The 25,081-nt window shown below is 39.6% G+C and overlaps 2 protein-coding genes across 3 annotated transcripts in view; both read left to right on the forward strand.

Annotated features, from left to right (window-relative positions):
* tex264a (testis expressed 264, ER-phagy receptor a) overlaps positions 1–4,789 on the forward strand; it is a 60,888-nt gene extending 56,099 nt beyond the window's left edge. For both annotated transcript variants that reach the window (XM_086086839.1, XM_086086838.1), the window contains one exon: positions 4,156–4,789. In XM_086086839.1, coding sequence (XP_085942965.1) covers positions 4,156–4,523 — 368 coding nt within the window. In that variant the 3' untranslated portion in view covers positions 4,524–4,789. The remainder of the gene's footprint in view (positions 1–4,155) is intronic.
* Positions 4,790–7,883: 3,094 nt separating this feature from the next.
* The window catches only part of grm2a (glutamate receptor, metabotropic 2a), a 33,816-nt gene continuing 16,618 nt past the window's right edge, over positions 7,884–25,081 (forward strand). The window contains exons 1-2 of the mRNA XM_086086768.1: positions 7,884–8,460; positions 17,992–18,716. Coding sequence (XP_085942894.1) covers positions 18,189–18,716 — 528 coding nt within the window. The 5' untranslated portion in view covers positions 7,884–8,460; positions 17,992–18,188. The remainder of the gene's footprint in view (positions 8,461–17,991; positions 18,717–25,081) is intronic.

Below are 25,081 nucleotides of genomic sequence, written 5' to 3' on the forward strand. Positions count from 1 at the left end.
CTGTGAACGCCGATCTTTTTACATTGCTTACTTAAAGGATCCTCTCGATTCTGAGCTATTATAATCCCGATGGGCTCAATTTAGCAAGGGAATTAGGCAAATGTCATCGAAGGGTCCAGCTAGCTTCAGCACAGGTTGCCTTTTTATGACTGCTTGAGGGTCATCCACCGTTCTGGTGCATCTTCAGCCAATTATCCTTAAGCAGAGCCATTATTTCCCGTAAATGTCCTTGTATTGCCGAGGCATTCCCATGTGGGACGATCATCCGCATTTATCAGAAGTTCCATTCACACCTCAGCAAAGAGCGTTCGCTCCCATCGCCTCCTGTTGAGACTTGCCAGCTAATCAACAGAACATTTCTCAGCCCCTTGATAAATAACACAAATGGGCTTCTCATATAGAACACCCCATGTGATAGTTACGTTGTGATGGGTACACAGTCTGGACATGACTGTTTTTTTTGTACTGTGTGCCGTGTTTGTGACATTCATCTGGAGTGTGAAAGCATCAAGATCAAACGAAAATAAATTTAGGCTATGACCATTTAAATGGTGATTTGTTGTTTTGAGGGGAAATAATTTTACTTGGCCCAAGCTGAAAAAATAATCCTGATAACTATTTGTATTTTTCAGTAAAAATGAGAAACTATCTCTGGAGATAATTTGGCCCAATGGAAGAGTTTGTTAGGATTAGGGGTGTCAAAATTAGTGCGTTCATTTTGAGTTTATTTAAAATTGGAAAGCTTGACTCAGCAGACACGTCCATGTCAAAAATTTAGCAGTAAACATTTTTAAAATGATGCTTATATTCATGGAAACTGGGGACAAGTTGTTTGTTTTTACAATTTTTATAAAATTTGTTACTTCATGTTAAAGACTAGATGGCTCTTAATATGAAAAGAAAAATGCACTGAGCTGTCACCAGCTCACAAATGCAATTATGCCATCTAGTGGCAGAAAAATGACCAACACAAATCAATATCACTCGTTTTTTACAGTACAGTGCATCTTCTTAATTTTAACTAAATTTTATGAATTATTATGAAATTATTGTATCAATGACTAATAGATACAGCCTATTACCCCACTTTTATGTTAACAAGAGTATGAAACGAAGGGGGCAAAACATTTTATTGTACATTTAGAACAGATATAAAATTAGCGATTAACTCATTCAGTGCCATTGACGGCTATACACGTCAAAAAAATCATTTTAACAATTAGTTCTATTAGTTTTTTTTTTTTTTACTTTTGTTAACAAGGGTATGAAAACCTAGAAAAAAATAATTGTACATTTCGAACAGATATAAGATTTGTGATTAATCGTGAGTTAACTAGTGAAGTCATGCGTTTAATTATGACTACTAATATTAATTGCCTGATGCCCCAAATTTTTTTTCTTTTTAAAAATATTTTTCTTTAAAAGAAAAGAAAAAAAATAAAAGATTATTAAAAATTTGAGGCGTCAGGTGATTAAAAATTGTAATTGTAATTAATCACATGACTTCACTAGTTAACTCACGATTAATCACTAATTTTATATCTGTTCTAAATGTACAATAAAAAAATTCTAGGTTTTCTTACTCTTGTTAACAAAAGTAGAAAAAAAGTTTTAACTAATAGAAATAGTTCAAACAAATTTATGGCAGTGAATGAGTTAAATCGTGAGTTAACTATTGCAGTCATGCGATTAATTACGATTAAAAATGGTGGTTTGCTATTGTCCTAAATCTTTAGTAATGGCTTTTTAACCCTTTCCAGACTCATAGATATCAATTACTTTATTTCTCATTTGTTCTTAAATTTCTTTAGATCATGCCATAACATTTGGTTGCAGCTATTTAGGTGATTTTTTTTTTTTATTGAACAGGTAGGCTTGGTTGTGGTCATTGAAAGTGAACTGACAAATGTGATTAACCACAGTGAATCCACGAATAACAAGGGAGGCGAGTACTTTTTCACAAATTTCAGGAGAGGAGAAATACATTTTCCCGGCCCTGTATATACAAAAACTAAAGGAAGAGGAGCGTCAAGTGGGTTGTCAGTGTGAGGAAGGATGAGAGAGAAGATGAGCACAGGGGAGCGTGTAGCTTTGTGCCCAGAGGGGGAGCAGCTGGAAGTAGTGACATGGTCAAATGATGGCCGTCATAATCCTCAGTAACATATTGCCACTTAAGCATTGTTGCCTCGCTTGCCTCTCACTATGACAACACCGCATGCAGTGCTGTACAAGTCGCTGGCGGACATTTGCACAGTCACATGATCGGCCTGCAATGCCCTCCGACTCCACCTGCTTCTGGTCTGTAACGCCTGCTGATGCGAGTCCGGGCGGCGCTTGAGTAGCGCAGTGAAATAATGTGTGGCATCTAAACTAAGAGAGGGACTAGTCACTACTCAGCATGTGACTTCTCCACAAGTTTGAGGCTGCAACTCCGAACGCTTTCGAGTTTTTGTCTGTCACTTTAAAGAAAAAAAAAGTATATATATGTAAACGTTAAGATCGTCATCATTTGCAGTTGAAACCAGAAGTTTAAATACACTGTGTAAAAAGACAAATGCTTTATGTGTCTCATCTTTGTTTTACACCAATAGAGGATATAGAAGGTGATTTATTATTATTTTTATTTTATTTTAAATTCATATTGGAAATCTATAAGAATTACAAGCTGTGTTCTGACATTGTAACCTTTGGTATTTTTCACGCTTTACATCAGAGGTGTCGAACTCAAGGGCCGGGGGCCAGATTCGGCCCGCCACCTCATTTTATGTGGCCCACAAAGGTAAACCAAAATTATTTATTATTATTATTGTTTTTGTTACTAATCGCCCTTTTAAAATAACCCAAAAATTGTTTCTTTTTTTTATTATTATTATTATTTTTGACTGGCTTCTGATTTCAAAACTAGTTATCCATCAATTTGTTGAATATGTGATGATATGAGGCATACATTAATATGAATTAACAGTCATAATGACCCTCCGATGAAAAGCACCGATACCAGATATCGTATCGGGCCGATATTCAGCATTATTTCAAGGTATTCGTACTCGCGTCTTGTGGCCGTTTTACGATTGGGAACTAATTAGAAGAATAGAAGATTGCCATTATTTTTGTGCTATTTTAAGGAAACGATATAGGCCACATACTGGTATCAGTCTGGAAATAAAAAAGTGTGGTATTGGACATCGCTAATTTTATGTTCTAGACTACAGATAGAAATAGCTAATATTCGTGTAAGACAAACTGCCCAGCTCCACTCCAATTAATTTAATAAATCTAAAAGCATTAATAAAGTGTATTCTATTCAAGGATCATACAAAGCTATTAGAACAGATGTTGATTCTAAATATACTTCTAATTGATGATTTTACTTAAGTAAATATCTGTTACACAAGCGCTGAAGAAAAAAATGGAAGCAAATGTAGAAAAATGTGATTGATCACGATTAATTACAGAAAATTGTGCAATGATTTAGTTTTAAAAATGTAATCGTTTGACAGAGCTATAAATGATGTGTGCGTTGATTCGCTGCTTTTTAACTCATTCACTTGCAGCCATTTTCACTGAAGCAACCCCCTTCGCTCTCGGCTTTTTTACTACATTTTGACTGATTTTGCAAGGCCCACAGAATATTGTGTTCTATTGCTATAAAAACATGGAACCTACCAAGAGAAAGATTAGAGTCTTTTTTTATCAGGAAAAAAAATAAATATATATTTATATTATATTTGTATCTGTTTCTGTTTTGCAGCAATTAGCATTATAATATAGCTTAATTTCATTATTATTCACAAACCTGTTGAGAACACTGGGGAAAAAGAGCTTGTTGCGACATGGCCCTGGCTGATCTCTTATACTCTGCTGCCACCTGCTGGCCGTTTTTTGTGACAAATACCAGTGCTTTAAGCGACCTCTTCAGGTCCAAAGCTGCATCAAAGCCTTCTTTATGCTCTAAGCATAAAAAAAACGTATAAATGTGTTTTTGGGAGTGAAGGACAAAAGTATTAAAAAAAACATATTTTTGTGTTTGAATGAGTTGGGGAGGAAGGGGGAGGGGGGGTCAACACTAATACATAGTCACCACTGTGTGTGTAACAGTATTTCCCTTCCTCCTCATCACTTGGTCACTTCTGCCATCCTCTCGCATCCCCACAGGTGCCGACTCTCACAGCGACGCCAGCTCAGGAAGCGCCGGCGTTCCCTGGGACAGCCGGGAGACGTCCCTGGCCGCGTCCACCGCCGCCTCCTTGGCCTCGTCCCTCCCTCTGAGGGAGGTGGTGGACGTGCAAGGCGACGCCAAGCACAGAGACGGCAGCGAGCGAGGCTCGGACGGCTCGCTGGCCAGCGGCTCGTCTTTCGAGGAGCTCGACATGGATCAGGAGGAGCAGGCGGGAAAGCAGCAGGTAGAGGGGGAGGTCCCCGAGGGCGGCGATAGGAAATCTGGTGAACTTTTGCAGGAGGAGGCGGCAGCGGGGGAGGAGAAGAAGAAGGAGGAGCCTTTGGGGGATGGCGGCGACGAGTGATGTTGAGAGATAAGGGATGTCAGCCACGTAACGGTGGCACGCTAGAGAGCGTCTCGGTTGTTGTTGTTCTTGTTGCTGGTTATCAGTCACCACGTTACCATGTCGCGGGATTCAAACCCAGTCAAGCCACATTTGATATCTTTTGTTACACTTTTAATCTCATTAAAACAACATCCTCTTTTAAACCATGGCATCACATCGTGGCATTGGATTGCGCAGGTGTATCTAATGTAGAGTCCAATAAAGAGAACACTCAATCATCAGTATTCGTTTGTTAAGCCCTTTTATTTTTAGCGTTAAGTCCAAGATGCTGCGACACGTTGGAAATGACGCACAGCACATGGTTGTGTGTATGCGTGTGTCTGTAATAATAAAACATTGAAATGCGCTCAACTAAATGAAGTCGTGTATTACTTGGGAAGTGTGTCTTGTCTGTAAAAAAAAAAATATATATCACACAATGCTCTTTTTTTTGTTTTGGTACGCTGCAGCGTGAGCGGCGGTTGCGCACGTTGTTGCTCGGATGAAGCTGATGAGCCTCTCAGAGCTTATTTGGCTCACTTTAAGCCACTTTCTCTCTTTTAGGTAAAACAGCAGTTCAACAGCCTGAAAAATAGGGAAATAAAGGGTCCTGTATTCAATTGTATTTAAAGGGGAAGTCAACCCTAAACATTTCTTGACAATATGTTATATGTGACCTCATTAGTTTAAACAGGACATTTTGATTAATATTACATTTGTTGAATATGAGTTATGCAGCAAAATCCAGCCATTTTTATCCATAGCAGGGGGCGGCCATTTTGCCACTTGCTGTCGACTGAAGATGACATCACAGTTGCTCAGAGCTAATGACCGATCACAGCTCATCTGTTTTCTGAAGCTGAGCTGTGATTGGTTGTTACCTGAGAACTGAGCAACTGTGATGTCATTTTCACTCGACAGCAAGTGGCAAAATCGCCGCCTTCTGATATTGATTTTTTTTTTTTTTTCAACTACTGGATTTTGCTGCTCAACTCATTTTCCACTAACGCAATATTAACCAGAATACCGTATTTAGACTAGTGGATCTGCATAGAACATATCGTCAAGATTTTTCTAGGGACGTTGACTTACTCTTTAACCATTAGTGGTAAGATGGTCCAAGTCAATTTGCTCATGTTCCTTCAATGCTACTTTTAATACCGTAGGAGTGCAACAAATTTGCAAGTCTGGCATTGACCTGGTGCGAATTTGAATGAATGCTTTGACATTTGGGAAGAGGGAAGAAATACATATTTTACAGCTTCATCCTTGCGATGCAGTCAAGTCTGGATTTTAAAAAAAATAATCCTGCAGTTTGGTTGAGAAAGTCACTTAAAAATGTAAGGACATGTCACCAGTTGCTCCACTGTTGTTTCATGGGGATAAATGTTAGCCATTAAAGCTTTTTAAGTATCTCCTGTTTTATTTTCACACTGTTATTCTCCTTGCTGCATGTCCTCGTCATATCTTTAACCACATACAGTGGATATAGAAAAGTCTACACACCCCCATTCAAAAGGTTTTGTGGTATTTATTGAAGCAACCCCCTTCGCTCCTGGCTGTTTTACTGGATTTGGACAGATTTTGCAAGGCCCACAGATTATTGTGTCCTGTTGCTATATAAAAATGGACCCTACCAAAAGAAAGATTAGAGTATCTTCTTTCATCAGGAAAAAAAAATACATTTCTATCAGTTTCAATTTTGCAGCAATTAGCATTAGAATATAGCTTAGTTTCATCATTAATCACAAATCTGTTTAAAACACTGGCAAAAAGAGCTTGTTGCAACATTGCCCTGGTTGATCTCGTATACTCTGCTGTCACCTGCTGGCCGTTTTTGTAATAACTACCGTTGCTTCATGCTTTCTCTTCAGTTCAGAGGCTGCATCAAAGCCTTCAGTGTGCTCTAGCATAAAAAAAAAAAAAACATGAATACTGTCAATATAAATGAGTTAAAAACAAAAAAAGTGCCATAACAAAATGCCCAAACGCTGGGGAAATGGGTTACGGTCTGATGAGACCATGAGGGTTTGCACACTTGTGCAACCATATCTCAGTTTCCCCTTCACTGTAAAAAAAAAAAAGAAGTAATATTGACATGAAAAAAATTGTAAAGTTTACAAAAAGAGTTTTTAGGACATTTTACCAGTTTAAATATTTTTAAGTAAAAAAAACAAAAACTCAAGGGTTGAGTTCAGGTTGACTGAGCCATGCCATTCCTGCTGTATGTTAGTATATTGTATATTGTCTGGCGGAATCCTTGTACCTCCAAGAGACTTGTTTTTGGTTCTCATTTTGGACACACCAGCAATGCAGTATTAGTGGCTAACAGCAAGAGTGACATAAACTGTTAAAATGTACTCAAAACACTCTTTGTAAAATGTCCTTAGAATTTCTGAGTGAAAAAAAACCTTTATTTTAAATATGACTTTTTTTTACAGTGTTGACCAGATTTCAAGTTTTTTCAACTAATTATCTGCACTACAGAATCACTTTTATCACTACGTCGTCACGTGCCACCACGTGGCTCCGCCCCCGAGTGACAACAAACTTGATACATCTCTTTTAAAGAACTGTTCACTATGCCAAACTGCTGCTTGTTATGACGCCAGTCTCGTTAAATTCACTGCTACCATACAGTGCTTTATATCTCAAATGTTTGCTCTCAAGTCAGAAAATCGGTGCAAAACTTGCAAATCGGCTCGCTTGTTTCGGGCACCACTACGTCTTCGATATGTAATCCACACATGCAACGTGCCCTTCAACTACGATAAATGTCTTCCCTACTTCTCCTCCAGACAACTTGTCCTCACTATATGTCCTCATTAATCACTTGACTGCATGTCCTCATTGCATATCTCCCTTCCACGTGATGTGTCCTCCTCACTTGAGTCCATCCAGTCCGGCCTGAGGCTACTACACATGAAAGTCAGTCTGGGAGAGGCGCTGATGACATCGTGGGCCAACAAGTGATTTAATTAATAGTGAAACCCACTGGGCTGTCTTGGAGCTTCCAGGGCACGGAGATGATTGCCTCCCTGCGATGTTAAATATTAATCTCATTAGATCTCTGGTGGAGAAAGAGAAGAAAGCCGACCGTGCGCATTTCAGACGTCCAACCACTGCTGCGCGTGTGAAGACACTTTTGTTGTTGTTCTTGGCGGGAGGGTGAGACGTGCGACCCCTGCGTGCACCGGGGAGTGACCTCGCACTCTCCCGTGACGTGTCACAACACGTTTGTGGAGCTCAAAAAGAAAAAAAGAAAAAGTGCAGTCTCCAAAGAGAGCTTCTTTTCTATCCTTGCGCAAACAGGGGGGGGGGGGGGGGCGACTCGCTCTCTACTTTGCAAGTCGAAACAAGTACACTCGTTGCGTTCTGAGCTTTAAATGTTACACCGCAACCTAGTTTGCACTTGGAATGATGATCTCCCCACTGCATCAAGCTTGCCGGGTGCGCTCATCTGCAGTCCGCCTCGCGTTTGTCTAGAAGTGATCAATTCAGCAGCTTGCGGAGTAACAGGTAGAATTTCCTACACGCGCAATATAACAGCTCAATTCCCAACTCGGGTGTTATTTATAAAAAAAAAAAAAAAAAAGGGCTGTTCCTGTTCCCCGCCCTCGGTGCGGGATCAATGAAGTGGGCGTCGATGTTGCTGCGGGTCGAGGGTGATATGTGACTTCGGAGGAGGCTGCAGGAGCTTCGGCGGCGCTCGTGTGCAGCACCACGGACAGCGACGCAGCCACACGCGCCGACTTCTTCCTCTTGTCTCCTACTCGTTCTCTCAACTTGGCCCGCCTTCCTTCGTTCCTTCTTTCCACCTTTTCGTTCACTCCGCACGTCCGAGGGCGCTCCGGAGGATGTGCGCCGGCTCAGCGCTGCTCGTCCAGCCCGCTGGAAGCTGAGGAAGCCCGCACAGGTAAGAAGAATTTAAGTCTCAATGTTGTCTTCGTTTTGTCTTTTGGCTAACTTCGCCATATCGACCATTGATTCTTGATATTGGTGAAGCTTCTTTACACTCTCTCATGACGTATCGATACATATTTCGGACTATGCGTATACTGTATTTTTTTATCTTTCTCTTAAATTTTGTTTTTAAATAAACTCATTAAATATTTTTTTTGTATTTTTTTTTTTTTTTTAAGAAGATTTGAACAGCAATTTGTGTGTTGCAGGGGGGAAATAGCTACAAATTATATATGTTGCAGGCTAAGGAGTTAAAGTGCTCATAAAATCATTATGCCCCCCCCCCCTTCCCCACCAAAAAAAATGGAACACAAGCATAGGAAAATGGTTGATCAGGTTTAAAATACACACAAAGACAAGCCTGCGGCAAGCAAATCATTTGCTTTGAATCGTCATTCACAAATCCATAGGATTGCAAGTTGCAATCTGTGCGGGACTGATGGCGAGCAAGATGTTGATTATGGAGAATTATTTAAACGTGGGGCATCATGTGAAAGCCCCCCGCCCCGCCCTAAAACACCACACTCCCTTGTCACCTGTTGCTGCATTTGACAAGTACAGTGAGTTTGTCTTGAAGGATCACTCACCTGTAAACAAATCCCTCCCATATTGTTTCTTTTGACTCTACAAATGGCAACAGCTTCCGTTCGGGAACTTATTTGAGCTGATTTTGTCCATTTGCGTGTGCAGGTTTCTTTACAATAATGCATTGATGGAGGCGATCCTATTGAGCTGCGTTTGACTGCACGTGTGTGTTTATTGCTGTATTGTGCACCTGATGCCCACGCAACATCTGCTGTCGTCAATGACAGATCCTCACATTGATGTACAAGCGTGTTCATGCTCCAATAAGCATTATGTAAAAACAACAACAACAACAAATGAACTGAAAAAATACACAATAATTAGGATTCACACATCCAGTGAGAACGTTCCGCCTGAAAAGAAAAGACACTTACACTTAAAGGTGAGGTGCGAAGGTGCTGAAAGCTTCCGATGAATGACACCCGAGTCTGTTTGCTGGATTCAAAGTAACGCGCGTGCTGACAGTGAATGACTACTCGACATGTGTGCGCCAGGTTTCCTTATAATGAGTTTCCTTCTGCCTGCAACTGTAGCATTGAATGGTGAGCGATGATGTCGAGCAGATCAAACTTTTTACACCAAACACCTCACGATTAGCTGAAATGCAGTAGCAGGCTTGAGATTTTATTCCTAAATTTTAATTAGGGATGGATGAGTACTGATCATTTCATGTAATTTTAATGCAATTTTGAGATATATGGATCATTCTTTAAAATGAACTATGAATAATAATAATTGCAAATATATTGTACTTAAAAGTTATATACAACTGAACTATCCGTCCTTTATTTATTTATTTTTTTTATTTTTTTGTGGGGGGCGATTTGCAACACTCCATTCCGTAATCCCCACCCCTCACCACATACGCAAAGAATGAATGCAGGAGCTGTTTTAAAACTCACTTTTAATTGACACTGTCATTAAGATATACATTAAACGAGGTCATCATAATGTTAGCGCTCCCAGTATGATCCATCGCTTCATAGCTGCCAAATGGCAGCGTATTGAATGAGCTGGATTGTGCAGATGTTTGTTTTTGCTGCAGCATATCTGCCACGTTTTAGAGTTGGGGAACAAATAGTGCAGAACACAAGAAAGTGGTCTTTTCCATTGGACTCTCTTCTAAAAATGTGATATTACAAAATGAGGATATTTAGAAGAACAAGGGTATTAAATAAATAAATGCAAATCTCAATCAGCACTTTCCCGCCAGGCCATTACTGGGCACTTATTGAAAAATAACCGTTTACATTCCCACTTGCGCCTATGGACATTTAAAAGTCTTAAATGTATGTATTGTATGTTTGTAAATGTATGCTTTTGGAATGTGGGAGGAAGCCGGAGGAATTGAGCCGAGGCTCAAACCCAGAATCTCCAACTTCTTCCCCCACTAATTTGCCACAAAATAATCTAAAGCAAAGTGTCTTTTTTTCTCTAGCCAAGCTAAAGGGGGAAAAAAATCACACAAAAAAAGGCAGGTGGAATTACGAAAAACAAAATTAACCATAAAAAAAAAAAAAGCAAAGGTCAAAGTAACAAAGAAACACCAGGGAACGAAACACAAGCAAACTAACGAGACAACGAGGCACACCTGGACAAGAGATGGGCAGCTGGAGGAGGGAGCTGATTGGTAGACAGAAGGAGCAGGGCTGAGGGGAACAGGTGGAAACGAACCTAACGAGTAGATGTGACACGGCAAAAGGGACGCAAGGAAAACATGAGAAAACTTAACGTCGTCAAAACAAAGTCACCAGTAGCTGTTTTTTATTCAAAAAGGTCATTTTATGAATAAAATACTTTGAATTTTGTGAAAAACAAAGCAAATATGTATTTTAGCCATTCTACAATGACCATATAGCTACACGATAAGTTTGCCTAGCTCGCTCCGACCTCCGCCAAAGCTGAACAACACTTTTATCGTTTTGCTTAACCATTTCAAAATGACTACTGCGTGTGAAAAACGGCAATATAAGCTAATAACGAAGCCCAGTGCACTTTAAAATTCACAATGATCCATGATGACAATTCCAAATGCTCTGACAAGATAATATACCTTACAGTGACTTCCAGGAACATCATTTCTATTGATAAAAAAACAAAAAAAAACACAAAGATGAGTGAAAGAGTTTAGACATGATGAATTATGCAAAAAAACAAAAAAGACAATCAAAAAGTGTGCGTCCCTCAGAAACAAAAGTGCCAGCCATCCATCACACGGTCGAGAGTCGTGCCGCTTCTTGCGGTAACGATCTGCGCGAGACGCAGCCAGAGGATGAATGTTTGATGAAGAAGGCGGAATGATGGGGCTCCTGGGAGGAGGAGGAGGCGTGCAAGGGATTCCCCCCTTTTCCAGGTGGTGAAGGCTGAAGGGGGGCAGGAGTGAGGGATTGGAGAAGTTGAGTACTGTGGCTACCATGGCGACCAGGAGGAGACGTATGATGATACGTTTACAACTTCAAGGTCACTCGTCGCTAATTGTATCCTTGGTCTTATTACAAAAGGTCACGCACTTTATTTTTGGGAGGCACTTGCTGGTCTTGATGGTGAGTTGGCCGCAGGCGGAACAGAATGAACTTGAGAAAAGTATTTATTTATTTATTAATTTTTTTTAATACAGAAAGTGTCACAATGACCTGGTTTTGGGATTGTTTGTATTTGACAGGATGCTGGGTCTTCGCTGACATTTGTTGAACATCTCAATTACAGATTTAGATACTGTCAAACCAAACAAAATAATTTAAAATCAAATTCAAAGCGACCTCATAGCTTTTCATAACGACGGTCTGTTTAGCTTAATGCTAACAAACAATGCGAAACGCCATAAATGTGCTAACAAATCGCATGCATATTCCAATAGTATTCCGGTGTTGTAGCTGTTATACCGAATTGAACACACCTTCTACCTCCTCATGCCTGAGACAGTGTAATACTAACAAGTCACATGACACTAGGGAGGAAAAAAATGCTCCATTTGGACCGTTTCACTTAGGGGTGTACTCACTTTTGTTGCCAGGGATTGGCTGTACTTTTGAGTTATTTTTGAGGGAAGAATACATTTAGACTTGAGTCATAATCAAATCTGATTCTGAACTCGGTATTAAGCAACTAAAGCAAATCAGCATCATTGCTCCTTTGCGTCATTTCTAAACATTTTAGCAACTGTATTAAAATATATAGATTGTCCCGTTTTTTGGGTGATAAATGTTTAAGTGCGCTAATAATGAACTTGGATTGATAGAGCGCCTTTCAAGGGAACCAAAGAGGTTTAACCGAATCTCAAGAGGAAATGATCTATACGGTATACGGAGTGAGAGTTTCATTTGGTGTGAATTCATTGACCCAGTTTGATTCCACAAGCAAACATGGAAATGTTCAATCGTTGCCGCGTTTCAGCTTCATGTCTTCCGTGTGACATTTCGTTCGGCGACAGCAGCAGGTTGTCCTTCCCTCTAACAAGCCCGCCCACTCAAGGCCCGTCTTTCTGTCCGCGTGCACACAATGTCATTTTAGGGAGCTCTTACTTTTTTTTTTTTTTTCTTCATCTTTGTCCGAGTCTTTCCACTGTGAAAACATCGCACGTAAATGACCTCCAACTCAACTTTGGGGGCATATTGCCATGTTAAGATGAACTCCCCCAAAATAAGAATGAAACCCGAATGACATCTTTCTCGAACCTTTACCTCGTTTTCCCACCCACTTGCTTCTGCCGCTTTGTTCCTGCACTCCCTTTTCTTGCCCCCCCACTCCCACTTTCGCCATTCCTTCACACAGCCTGGCTTGAAGTGTGGGAGCGGCTGCTGGGATTTATGCTCCTGAATTAAAAAAAGGCCATCTGCTGAAGGAAGTCGAGATGGTCACATAGGAGGAGAAATGGGAAGAAAAAAAAAAGGGAAGAGGCAATAATCCTTGGTTGGATATTGCGTCTTAAATGTATACGTGCGCCAGCATCTTGTGTTTTATTGGACTCATATAAGCTTGTAAAAGTAATAAGGAACAGCTGGCTTGCTGTCGGTAACTGAGCGGGGATTACTAGAAATGTATTAGAAATTCATTATATATATAAATTAATCACATCACTTCAATAGTTAACTCATGATTAATCGCAAATTTTATAGCTGTTCTAAATGTACAATAAAATGTATAATAAAATATGTTTTCCCCAGGTTTTCATACTCTCGTTATCATAAAAGTGTTAAGGGATATAGATATATGACTGCAAATGTTTTAGTCATTGATACAGTAATGTCATAATAATTCATAAAATTGAGTTCAAATTAAAAAGATGTGCTGTAGTGTGAAATGGATTTGTGTTGAGGTCATTTTTCTGCCACTAGATGGCAGAATTGCATTTGTAAGACGTTGGTGACAGCTCAATGCATTTTTCTTTTCATATTAACTCTACAGTAACACAATATAATCTATAATAACAATTGTAATGAGTTGTTCAGGTCAATGATAGTGTTAACTCATTCACTGCCATTGACGGCTATAAACGTCAAAAATTCTGTTTAACTATTTCTATTAGTTAATTTTTTTTTCCACTTTTGTTGAAAATCTAGATTTTTTTATTGTACATTTAGTTTTGTACATAAAATTTGTGATTAATCACGAGTTAACTAGTGAAGTCATGCGATTAATTACGATTAAAAACTTTAATCGCCTGATGCCCCGAATTTTTTATATTATTTTCTTTCTTGTTTTTTTTAATCATTCACTGCTGTTGATGTCTATAAACGTCAATAATTCATTTGAACTATTTCTATAAATTAAAACATTTTTTCCCACTTTTGTTAACAAGAGTATGAAAACCTAATTTTTTTATTGTACATTTAGAACAGATAGAATTTGTGATTAATCATGAGTTAACTAATTAAAAACATTTAATCGCCTCTTGCCCCTAATTTTTAATAATCTTTTTTTTAAACAAATGTATGGCAGTGAATGAGTTAAGAGCTACCTAATCTTAAACATGAAAAGGAAAAGATGTATTGTACTGTAAAAAACGAGTGTGATATTGATTTGTGTTGGTCATTTTTTCTGCCACGAGATAGCATAATTGCATTTGTAAGACGTTGGCGACAGCTCAGTGCATTTTTCTTTTCATATTAAGAGCTATCTAATCATTAACATGAAGAAACTTGTGAAATTCTGCACATTTTAAAATCGTAAAATACAACTTTACCCCAGTCTCTACAAATATATGCATTATTATTAAATTTTTACGGCTAAATTTTGACATGGACGTGTCTGCTGCGTTGGGACTGGAATTCCCTCAGTACAGGCTTTCCAAGTAAGGGGTGATCATTAATCACACGTTTAAAAAAATTGGTGGCTTTAAAGGAACTTTAAGTTAACTTTCTCTCTCTCTCTCTCTCTCTCTCTCTCTCTCTCTCTCTCTCTCTCTCTCTCTCTCTCTATATATATATATATATATATATATGATCTTTTATTATTATTATATATATATATATTTTTTTTTATTATTATATCTATATATATATATATTTTTTTATTATATATATATATATATAATTTTTTTTATTATATATATATAAATATATATATATATATATATATATATATATATATATATATATATATATATATATATATATATATATATATATATATATATACATACATGCAAGAACTGCTTTCTAAAATGGGCAATCTTTCCAAAATGTAGAGTATAGACTAGTGAATTGTTGCAAGAAAGAGAGCATTCCTTGAGAGAAGACTAAGAGAAAAAAATCAGAAGAGCACAGACGTTGGAGCGAACACAGACAGCAAAGAGAAAGAAAATCCACTGGCGAGCTTGGAGGCCTCCTGGGGTGCGGACATTTGGGAAGGAGGCTGCAAATGTTACAGCTTTGCCCCGACTAACAACATCACCTTTCTTATCTTGTGATGTCATTTTAGTCAAGTTTTAGTTTGACCGCCTGTGTGTCTAATGTGGCAACGCTTCCTATTTCGTCGAGCTGCAGTGCGCATTCTGCACTCCAAACATATATATATATATATAAAAAATAAAAAAATAAAGTTCTTGTGTAACAAAAACGCCGGCACTCCCGTCTGCTGGTGCTTTTTGTATTCGAGGGAAGTAGAAGTGACTTGACCCATTTACGCCGTGAACTTGCACTTGTTGACAAGCTGCTGAGGGAGCAAATGAAAAAAGTCTGACATCCACACTCTTTGTCTAATGCAACATGTCACCTCTCATTTCTCATTAAAAGTACAGAGCGCGCCGCCAGGCAAGAAGTATCATGCTCGTCGTCTCTGCTGTTTGTTGAAGAAGAAAGACTGAAACGCTTGAACCGGGTTGCTATTTGTCATTTGTTGAGTCTATAGCATATTCATAACCAAGACATTGGCATGTTGTCGCCTTGCTTCGTAACCAAGCAACCGTGCTTTGGAATTGTAGAGGAGAGTGTTTTCAAATGAATGTAAAGATTAAAAAAAAAAAAAAAAAAAAAAATCTCAAAAAAATGTGATGGCGCTAGTTTTGGATTAATGACAAGATGAGAAGCGGTGACTGGAGCGGGGCCAGTTGACACAACACATGCTTGCCAGTTCTCCCAGAGGAGCGAGCGCCACGCATGGCCAGACACACCAACTTGTCTTGGTCCGCATTCCACTTTGCGCTTCACCCTCTCCACCAACCGGCAAGTTTCCATGGAAACAACGAGCAGAGGGAGGAGAGGGATGGAGGAAGGCAGGAAAAACAACGGAAACCCCAAAAGAATCTTGTCTGCAGTCTTGACTCCTGTTGAGTTTTTATTTTGTTTTAATGGGCGGCTCGCTTTATTTATTTTTTTTTTTTCTCTCAACGATTCTTTCACATCCCCTTTTTAGCATCCATGATCTGACTTGGGCGCAGTTCATTATTTGCAAGTCTGTCAAGTTGATTTGCTGAGATGCTGGATACGATACAAATCCTTCTGGCTCAATGATTTACTGTGATAAAACTTTTACCCACAGTCAACCTACTGCTTAATTAAGCCTCGGGGAGTCCGCAAAAACCGACACAAAAAGCAGACAAAGAACAATAAGCCTTCGCCTCTGCAGCGTTTTAACAGGAACTGCTTTAGCTCCACGCTGACACTGACTTGAAGTAGTACATAAAATAATGCTCAGCTCGAAGCCATGTAACCTGCTCTCAACGGAAACCCGCAACTCGGATTTTCGGAATGGCGGTAATGAGCTTCTTTAAAAAGGACTGAGCTGTTGAGACACTTTCAACTTGTTGCAGAGACTCTTTTATTTTTGTTTTTTTGCCTTGCAGGTGAAAAAAAAAATACATTTTGTTTGGTGATTCTCATGGAGTCTTAAGTGGACCTGAAAGACATCTTTGTGGGTTGTTAAGGATTTTTAGTACTCATTAGTGCCTCCAACAAGGCACTGCTGTTTTTGGTGACTGTTGGCGAGGCTACATAAAAACCTTTTTTCCCAATATCAATAACAGTGGCCTGGCCTGATAGATACCGCCATAAAAAAATAACCCTTAAATATACAATAACACAATATAATCTATAATAACAATTGTAATGAGTTGTTCAGGTCAATGATAATGTTAACTCATTCACTGCCATTGACGGATAAAAACGTCAAAAATTCATTTGAACAATTTCTATTAGTTTAACTTTTTTCTTCCTTTTTTGTTAACACAAGTATGAAAAGCTAGAATTTTTTTTATTGTATATTTAGAACAGATATGAAATGTGTGATTAATCGTGAGTTAACTAGTGAAGTCATGCGATTAATTACGATTTAAATTTTAATCACCTGACACCCCAACATTTTAATAATCTTTTCTTTTTTTATTCATTCACTGCCTTTGACGTCTATAAACGAAAAAAAGAATTTTTTTTACTATTACTATTAGTTTAAAAAAAATCATTGCACAATAAGAACAGATATCAAATTTGCGATTAATCATGAGTTAACTAGTGAAGTCATACAATTAATTACAATTACAAATTTTAATTGCCTGTCGCCCCCTAATTTTTTAAATGAATTGGAGGCAGTGAATGAGTTAATTGTACATTTTTGTACTGCTATTGTTCATTACTTCAAGTATCATTTAACCACATTGACTTTCTCCAAACTCATTCATTTTCATTGCTAAACGTATTTAGAATGTGCGGATGTGTTTGATGTGTTTTCTAACGGCCATTTTGGGACGCGTGACCTCAACCTCAGGATCTCTATTGATGCAAAAAATACTCAAATAAAAAGTATGTTTAGAATCAAAGACTGCTCTAATAGCTTTCTTTGATCTTTGAATGGAATACTTCTGTAAAATGCAATTGTTAAACAAAACGATCAAAATTGACTCAAACAAGTCATTCTCAGAACTTACAGGTTGTTCTGCTCACGAACTACTTATAGTCCATGTTAATTCATCTTCCCGCCAGTGACTCCTCCAGGTTTGTCTGGACACTAAGTTAACAGAGTTATTTGAGTTCACTTTTTAAACGCTTTCATTCATTTAAATTCATTTACAGAGTTAACGCTTTACTTTTGACAGTCCTGGTTTGAACGTATTTAAATACGTTCAAATGTATTTGCGAGTTCGTTTGAACATAATTAAATACTGGGGAACATAATCAAAGGTAAATACGTTCAAATGTATTTTAATACATTCAAGGGCTTGCAAATATGTTCGAACACATTTCCAAGTACGTTTCAACGTACTTGTAGGCTAAATGCTAAAAACATAGCATTTCTTACTGTAACGCCGCACACATTTTGACTTATCTGATCATATCGATAACCTTCAATACGCTTGCTCGTGCAATCGAACGCGGCGGCGGCCCCCACATCCGCAATAAAACAAAGGAACGCTTGTGTTGCATGTGAGACCGAGAGTGACTTTCTCTTTGATCTCTTTGATCTGCAGGCTGCAATCTACCAAGTGCGAGAAGAGGAAGCAGAGCAGGAGGATCTCACGGATGCTTTCGATGGCCTCTGTCAGAATAAAAAGACGGGCGCCGTGAGATCTGGTGCCGCTGCGCATCGCTGTGTTTTTCTTCACCCTCCAAAGCTGATCAGACGCTGACGAAGAAAAAAAAAAAGGACCTTGCTCTGCCCAGGGATATGTCATTGGGGAACTCCCCAGTGTTGGGGGTGCGCCCTGTGCCCCGACCCCTCTGGCCGTCCCACATCCTCCTCCTGGCCATATGCGTGACCCTCTTTGCCCAGGCTCCCCAGGGTTTGCCTGCGGTGGGTTACAACACGGACTCCAAGAAGGAGATCACGCTGGACGGAGATCTGATGATCGGCGGTCTCTTCCCCGTGCATCAGAAAGGCGAAGCCGCCGAGGATTGCGGGAAGATCAACGCCCAGCGAGGAATCCAGCGACTGGAGGCCATGCTGCTCGCGCTGGATGAAATCAACAGGGATGAGCGCATCCTGCCCGGGATTCGTTTGGGAGCTCACATACTGGACACGTGCTCCAAGGACACTTACGCTCTGGAGCAGTCGCTCGAGTTTGTCAGGGCTTCGCTCACCAAAGTGGACGACAGTGAGTACACTTGCCCCGATGGATCCTACGCCATCCACGATGACGTCCCCTTGGCCATATCTGGAGTTATTGGAGGATCTTACAGCGATGTTTCTATTCAGGTATGTAATGATGAACAGGCACGTGCATCTGACCTTTTTTGATTTCGTTTCAAGTACCATTTATTACAATAATGCCAAAAATGAAAAACAATTAGGTAAAAATAACACAAGATTTTGCACAAAACAATTGTTTGTTTGTTTTTGTTTCGTTTTTTGTTTGTTTGTTAGTTGTTTGGGTGGACCATAATGATACACTCTAAAAACAGTTGGGTCAAAAATAACCCAACTATGAGTAAACAATGGACCGATCCTCTACTTGAGTCGATTTGACCCAACTTTGAGTCAAGAAATTTGTTTTTTAGTGTAAAACAACTCATAAATATTGGTCAGATCCTTTACTTGGGTCAAAAAAATGGGTCATTTTGTATAAAACAATCCAGAAGTTGGGTCAAATTGACCCATAAAATGGATCGGTCCATTTTTTGTTATCCATAATTGGGTTACTTTTGACCTAACTGTTTTTAGAGTGTACCGACGGTCAATAAGACGCACTTTCTGGGTTGCTTTGTACAAAATTACAAAATTTTCTGGGGATTGTTTTGTCTATAACGACCCAGAAAGTTGGGTCAAATTGATCAGTCTACACTCATTTGGGTCAAAAATAAAACCAGTATGGGTCAAAAAGTGGCTGACCCAACATGGATTTTTCATTCCGCACAAAAAAAAAAAGTTTTGTGGGGGGGTAAAATGGGACCGACCTACTTGGGTCAATTTGAACCAACTTTCTGGGTTGCTTTGTACAAAATGACCCAATTTAGGGGTTTTGTTTTTTACAAAATGACCCAAAGAGTTGGGTCAAATTGACCCAAGTAGCAGGTCGATCTAATTTTGACCCTAGTTGGATAAAGTTTTACCTGAACTGTTTTTACAGTGTACATTTAAAAATTCTTACTTCACCATGTACCCCTTCCTGGTACTGTAAATAATTGAATACTGTAGGTAAATCAGACATGTCCTATTATTTATTTATGAATAAATGACAAGAAGTGCCCTTTTTCACATTTGCGCTCGAGTCTAAATGTTTGTGCACATCTCTGCCGATGAATGTTACCTACAGCATCAAGGTTTTTGGTTTAATCCTGAGGGCTCTATTTTTGCAGATTAACTGTGTGAATGGATGGAGTTTTAATTAAAAATATATATATTTTGCTAGTTTAGTGTTGTGCCGCTGTGGGAGGGAATGCAGCCAACTCCCGGCCAATTGAAGCGACTCCCCTCATTAATCCATGATTAACGTAAAGAGAGGCAGAAGGACTCGTTGGAAGCCATGCAGATGTGCGCTTACTGCTCTCATAAGGCCTGATTTACTAAAAATGTGCACGTACAAAAACAGGTGCACACTTGTTTACTCTCCCAAACAGATGTGGAAGCTGATTGACGAAGCACAACCAGGATTGTGTGTGTCTGTCAAGTGCACTAAATTGCTGCGCAGTTCATTTTGTGTAGGATATGTAAATAGAGTAATTTAGCATGTTTAATGTCTCATCAAACCTGAGACGAATTTCCGATGGCTTTTTGTATATCTTCAAGCAGTGTACCTTTATTTGGGTCAGAGGTTTGCAACTGACTCTGGAGCCCCTTTTCGGTGATTCCCTGTTGATCTCTAAAAAATATGTCAAAATTAATACATCTATTTTTATTTTTTTTTACATATTTTTGTTTATTAGATAAAATATTTTTCAAAGGAATTAATGATTGAGCTAAAAAAAATGAATGATTAAATATTCAGAAAATATGATTAAATATTTTAAAAAGTCAGAATCCAAATTTACAGTTGTCAGAAAAAGAGATGAAAGGTAGATAAAAAAGTTTTTAAATGACCTAAAAATGGCCAACAAGTAACCATAAAATGTCCAAAAAGGAAGAGGAAAAGCAAAAAATTACCATAAAATGTCAGAGAATTAAATATAAAAAAGGCAGAAAACAAACTATTCAAAAAGAAACAATAAAATGTCCAAAAATTAAAGAAAAAAGGCAGAAAATTGACTTGAAAAAGGCACACAATTTTCCCCCCAAAAAGTATCTATAACATCCCGAAAATTACCATAAAATGAACACAAAATTGCCCCCCAAAAAGTCAGAAAATTGTTCTAAGAAAAAGCAGGAAAGAAAATGTTCAAAAAGTAGCAATAAAATGTCCATAAACAAAAGAAGAAATTCCCAAAATCAACATAAAATGCCCACAAAATTGATGAAAATATCAGAAAATTTATAGCAAAAAAAAAGGCAGGGAAAATGTAAAGAAATAAAAAGAGAAACAAAATAACCATAATACATCCATAAAATTGCCAAAATTGTCAGAAATTTTACAGAAAGGCAGAAAAGTAAAAAAATGTATGAAAACCTCCCACTAAGTCTGAAAATTTTATCTTTCTTTTTGTTATAGTTGCTTGTTGCTGTAATACGAGTGTGATACGTTCCTAGTGTGTTTTTACATACTTGGGCAGTAAAGCTGCTTCTGATTCTGATACACGTGGCTTATGCATCAGCCCTGTTGTGATCTGTCCAGGGTGCAATCCAAGCCAGCCAGGATAAGCGAAAGAAAAAGGAGGGCTGGATGCTCAACAAGCAAGCAGTCGGTGCAATTCCCAAAAAGCGCATAACTGTTATCACTGGTTCAGTAGAGATAGTACAAGAAACGAGACCATGACGGATGATCCTAACAGTGTCCATTTGGACTTAAGTATCATGCGCAATTACACCTCACGAGATTTTAACACGGGTTGGTAATGACTATCGGTTCCACTGGGAGGATCTGTTTACCTGCTCGGTTGATCTGATTTGGAGCATGCCTTTTTCTTTTGCTGCTAATTCACACTTGGGCAGCGGCGCTGTCAGAGGCTGACATGCCGCAGATGTTGCGCGCAGATTTGGCTGACAGGATGACTAGTGACGGCAGATTTACGCTCAGAGGCGGCAGCGCCCCGCTCGGCTCCCTCGCGCTGATGTGATGAAAGCTCCGCTAATTGGCTAACATGTATGTAATCTCGGCTCATTGTGAGAAGGGACGCTTGGCGTGCAAATATCCACAAATAAAGCCGCTTCGGAGCATTGACTTCAACGGAGGAAGGACCGCGTCCGCTGCCTCAATAGGCTTCGCTTCATTTGAAATCCTGTTGGATGCAAATAACTAATAATCCTCAAAGAATGATTGGCTTTGCTAGACATAAACAATGCATGCTGATCAAATCCTGATCATTTGAATCAGGTGTTGGAGGAGGGAAACATGCAGGATAGTGGCACGCGAGGACTGGAGTTGCACACCCCTGCTTTAGATCAAAGGTCTCAAACTCTGGGCCTTCGAGAGCCGGAGTCCTGCATGTTTTAGACATTTACTTCTAACACCCCTGGTTCAAATGCTGATCCAATCCTGATCATTTGAATCAAGTGTTGGACTAAGGAAACGTCTAAACGTGCAGGATAGTGGCGCTTGAGGAACGGAGTTGCCCACCCCTGCTTTAGATCAAAGGTCTCAAACTCTGGTCCTCGAGAGCGCGAATCCTGCATGTTTTAGACATTTCCCTCTTCCAACACACCTGGTTCAAATGCTGATCCAATCCTGATCATTTGAATCAAGTGTTGGACGAAGGAAACATCTAAACGTGCAGGATAGTGGCTCTCGAGGACGGAAGTTGCCCACCCCTGCTTTTGATCACAGGTCTCAAAGTCTGGTCCTCGGAAGCCGCAGTAATGCGTATTTAAGATGGTTCCCTCATTCAACTCACCTGATTTAAATGCTGATCAAATCCTGATCATTTGAATCAGGTTTTGGAGGAGGGACACATCTAAAACATGCAGGATGGTGGCCCTCGAGGACCGGAGTTGCCCACTCCTGCTTTAGATCAAAGTTCTGAAACTCTGGTCCTCGAGAGCTAAATCCTACATGTTTTTGACGTTTCCCTCTTCCAACACCCCTTGTTCAAATGCTGATCAAATCCTGATCATTTGAATCAAGTGTTGGACTAAAGAAACATCTAAACGCGCAGGATAGTGGCCCGGGTAGAGGACCGGAGTTGCCCACCCCTGCTTTAGATCATAGGTCTCAAACTCTGGTCCTCGAGGGCCGCAGTCATGCATATTTTAGATGGTTCCCTCCTTCAACTCACTTGATTCCAATTTTCTGATCATTTGATCAGCATTTGATTTGATTCAAATGCTGATCAAATCCTGATCATTTGAATCAGGTGTTGAAGGAGAGATACATCCAAAACATGCATGATAGAGGCTCCGCCTACTCCTGCTTCAGATCATAGGTCCCAAACATCATATTTGAGATGTTTTCTTCCTCCAACACACCTGATTCAAATGATCGTTATCATTATCAGGGTCGTCCAGAACTTGCCGATGAGCTGATCATTTGAATCAGGTGGGTTGGAGGATGGAGACATCAAGGGCCATTTCAACAATTTATCTCATGACTGATTGAGGCTGCGTGTCGTTCAGAGCGTACGCAGTTCGTGCGGCATCCACAATGCAGCACATGCCTACTCAGCCACGCCATTCTCTTGGCTGGCATGTTGAAAATTTTCCATGGGCTAATGGCTGACCTGACTTCAGTGGTCAAAGGTCATAAAATTGCGGTTAGTTAAGGTTTGTTGGCAGCAGAGGCCAGCAGAACACGTCATCTCCGATGTATAACTGCGCCTTATTTATCGCCGCGAAGCGACATCTGTACGTCAGCCATCAATTGTTTCCTCAAATAGCCGCATAAACTCCTTTGAGCTATCCTTTAACAAAAGACTGTATTTTTTTTCCTTACAGCCGTGGAGCAAATATTTGGACTCACAAAACAAATGGATGTCCTCCAGTGGTGCACAGCGAGCTCCTGGGAAATGATGTCGGAAGAGAATCCAGAGCACCTAGAAATGGATTCCTGACGTAAAAGACAGTTTGGAAATGTGGGATTTGATGAACGAGGTGTAATTTTAGTGAGACCGCGCATCTGGGGGTCCTCAGAGAATGCCCTTGTCTTGTTGTAATTTATGGATGGGCTATTATGAGCCTCAGGTCTGCCTGAGCTTCCCGGAACCACAGGACGCTCGCTGTTCCCTTTCTCGCCACGGATGACCCTCTCAACTGTAGCAAAGTTCATCCATGTTGAGCCTTGTTTTTTTTCCTTCTTTTTTTCTTCCCTGGCTTGGCAACCTCATTTGGTTTGTTAGATTACGTAATGTTTGAGCACATTAGTTAATGAAATGCGGCTTTTTGAATACAAGAGATGCACATTGGCGAAAATGATGCTGCCGAGCTGGGCTCTCTTTTATCTATCGTGCGACATTAGGACACTCTCCTACCCACATTAGCTGATTCAGTTCTTCACAACAGACGAACAGCTTAAGTTGCTTTCACATGCAATAACACCGGTGAGAGCATTTCTGTAACAAAAACAAGCAAATATAGGCAGCCAAAAACTATCCATCCATTTTTTTTTATACCTGTTGAGACGTCTGGGCACAGTGCCAAATGCATGCGACTGCAGGCAAAGGCTGTATCGTGAGCACCCGAAGTGTGTCAAGTATTTGTACCGTCTCACCCGAAGGTGGCCGGAGTCCTGCAGGTTTTGGATGTTTCTCTTTTCCAACACGAGCTGATTCCAATCAACAGGATCGTTTTCGGGCTTGTGCAGAGCTTGCTAATGAGCTGATCATATATCAGCTGTGTTGGAGAAGGGCAACGTGCAAAACCCGACAAAGTGACTTTGCTCTGGCCACACAGAGTCCGGCCATCCAGAACTTATTACCTGTTTATCACCGGGGCAACTGTAAATGAGCCATTGACTTGAAATTGGGCCTACATTGATGACTCCGTGTCAACATTAAAAGCTACCAGGAAAATTTGGGCCGCCTAGTTTTGTTGGAATGTGTGGAGGATCACTGGAGAGTGTACAGTACTATATACAAGCCCGGATTGGTAATTTTCCGGTGGGCTTGTCTGCTACTCTGGGCCACGATCCCTGTCTGCATTATAATATCCTCCAATCTCATTTGAAAATCAACACTGACGACATTGTATTCTATTACTGCTTTCTCATACAAATGCTCTTCTACTGTCATTCAATTTTTATTATTTATTTATTATTTTGTAGCACTGACTTTTGTAGATAAGAATGTATACCTAAAGTAACAATAACTTGACTAGAAACAACACCACTGTAACTAAGACAGCAATTCTCTTTACAAAATTATGGAAGTCTTTCGAACTTATTGCTAAAGTTGTTTGAACGTACTGCAAAGTACAAAGCAAAGTTGTTTCAACATATTGTCAAAATATTTTTTCCCATAAATGCTACAGGGTTTTGACTTGCTCACATACAATTGCGGCAATGCCACGTGGCATTATGGGAAAAAATGCTATGTTTTTAGCAT

The sequence above is a fragment of the Leptonotus elevatus genome, chromosome 10 (genome assembly GCF_054856555.1).
Source record: "Leptonotus elevatus isolate MCC_2025b chromosome 10, RoL_Lele_1.0, whole genome shotgun sequence".
Classification (NCBI taxonomy): Eukaryota; Metazoa; Chordata; class Actinopteri; order Syngnathiformes; family Syngnathidae; genus Leptonotus; species Leptonotus elevatus.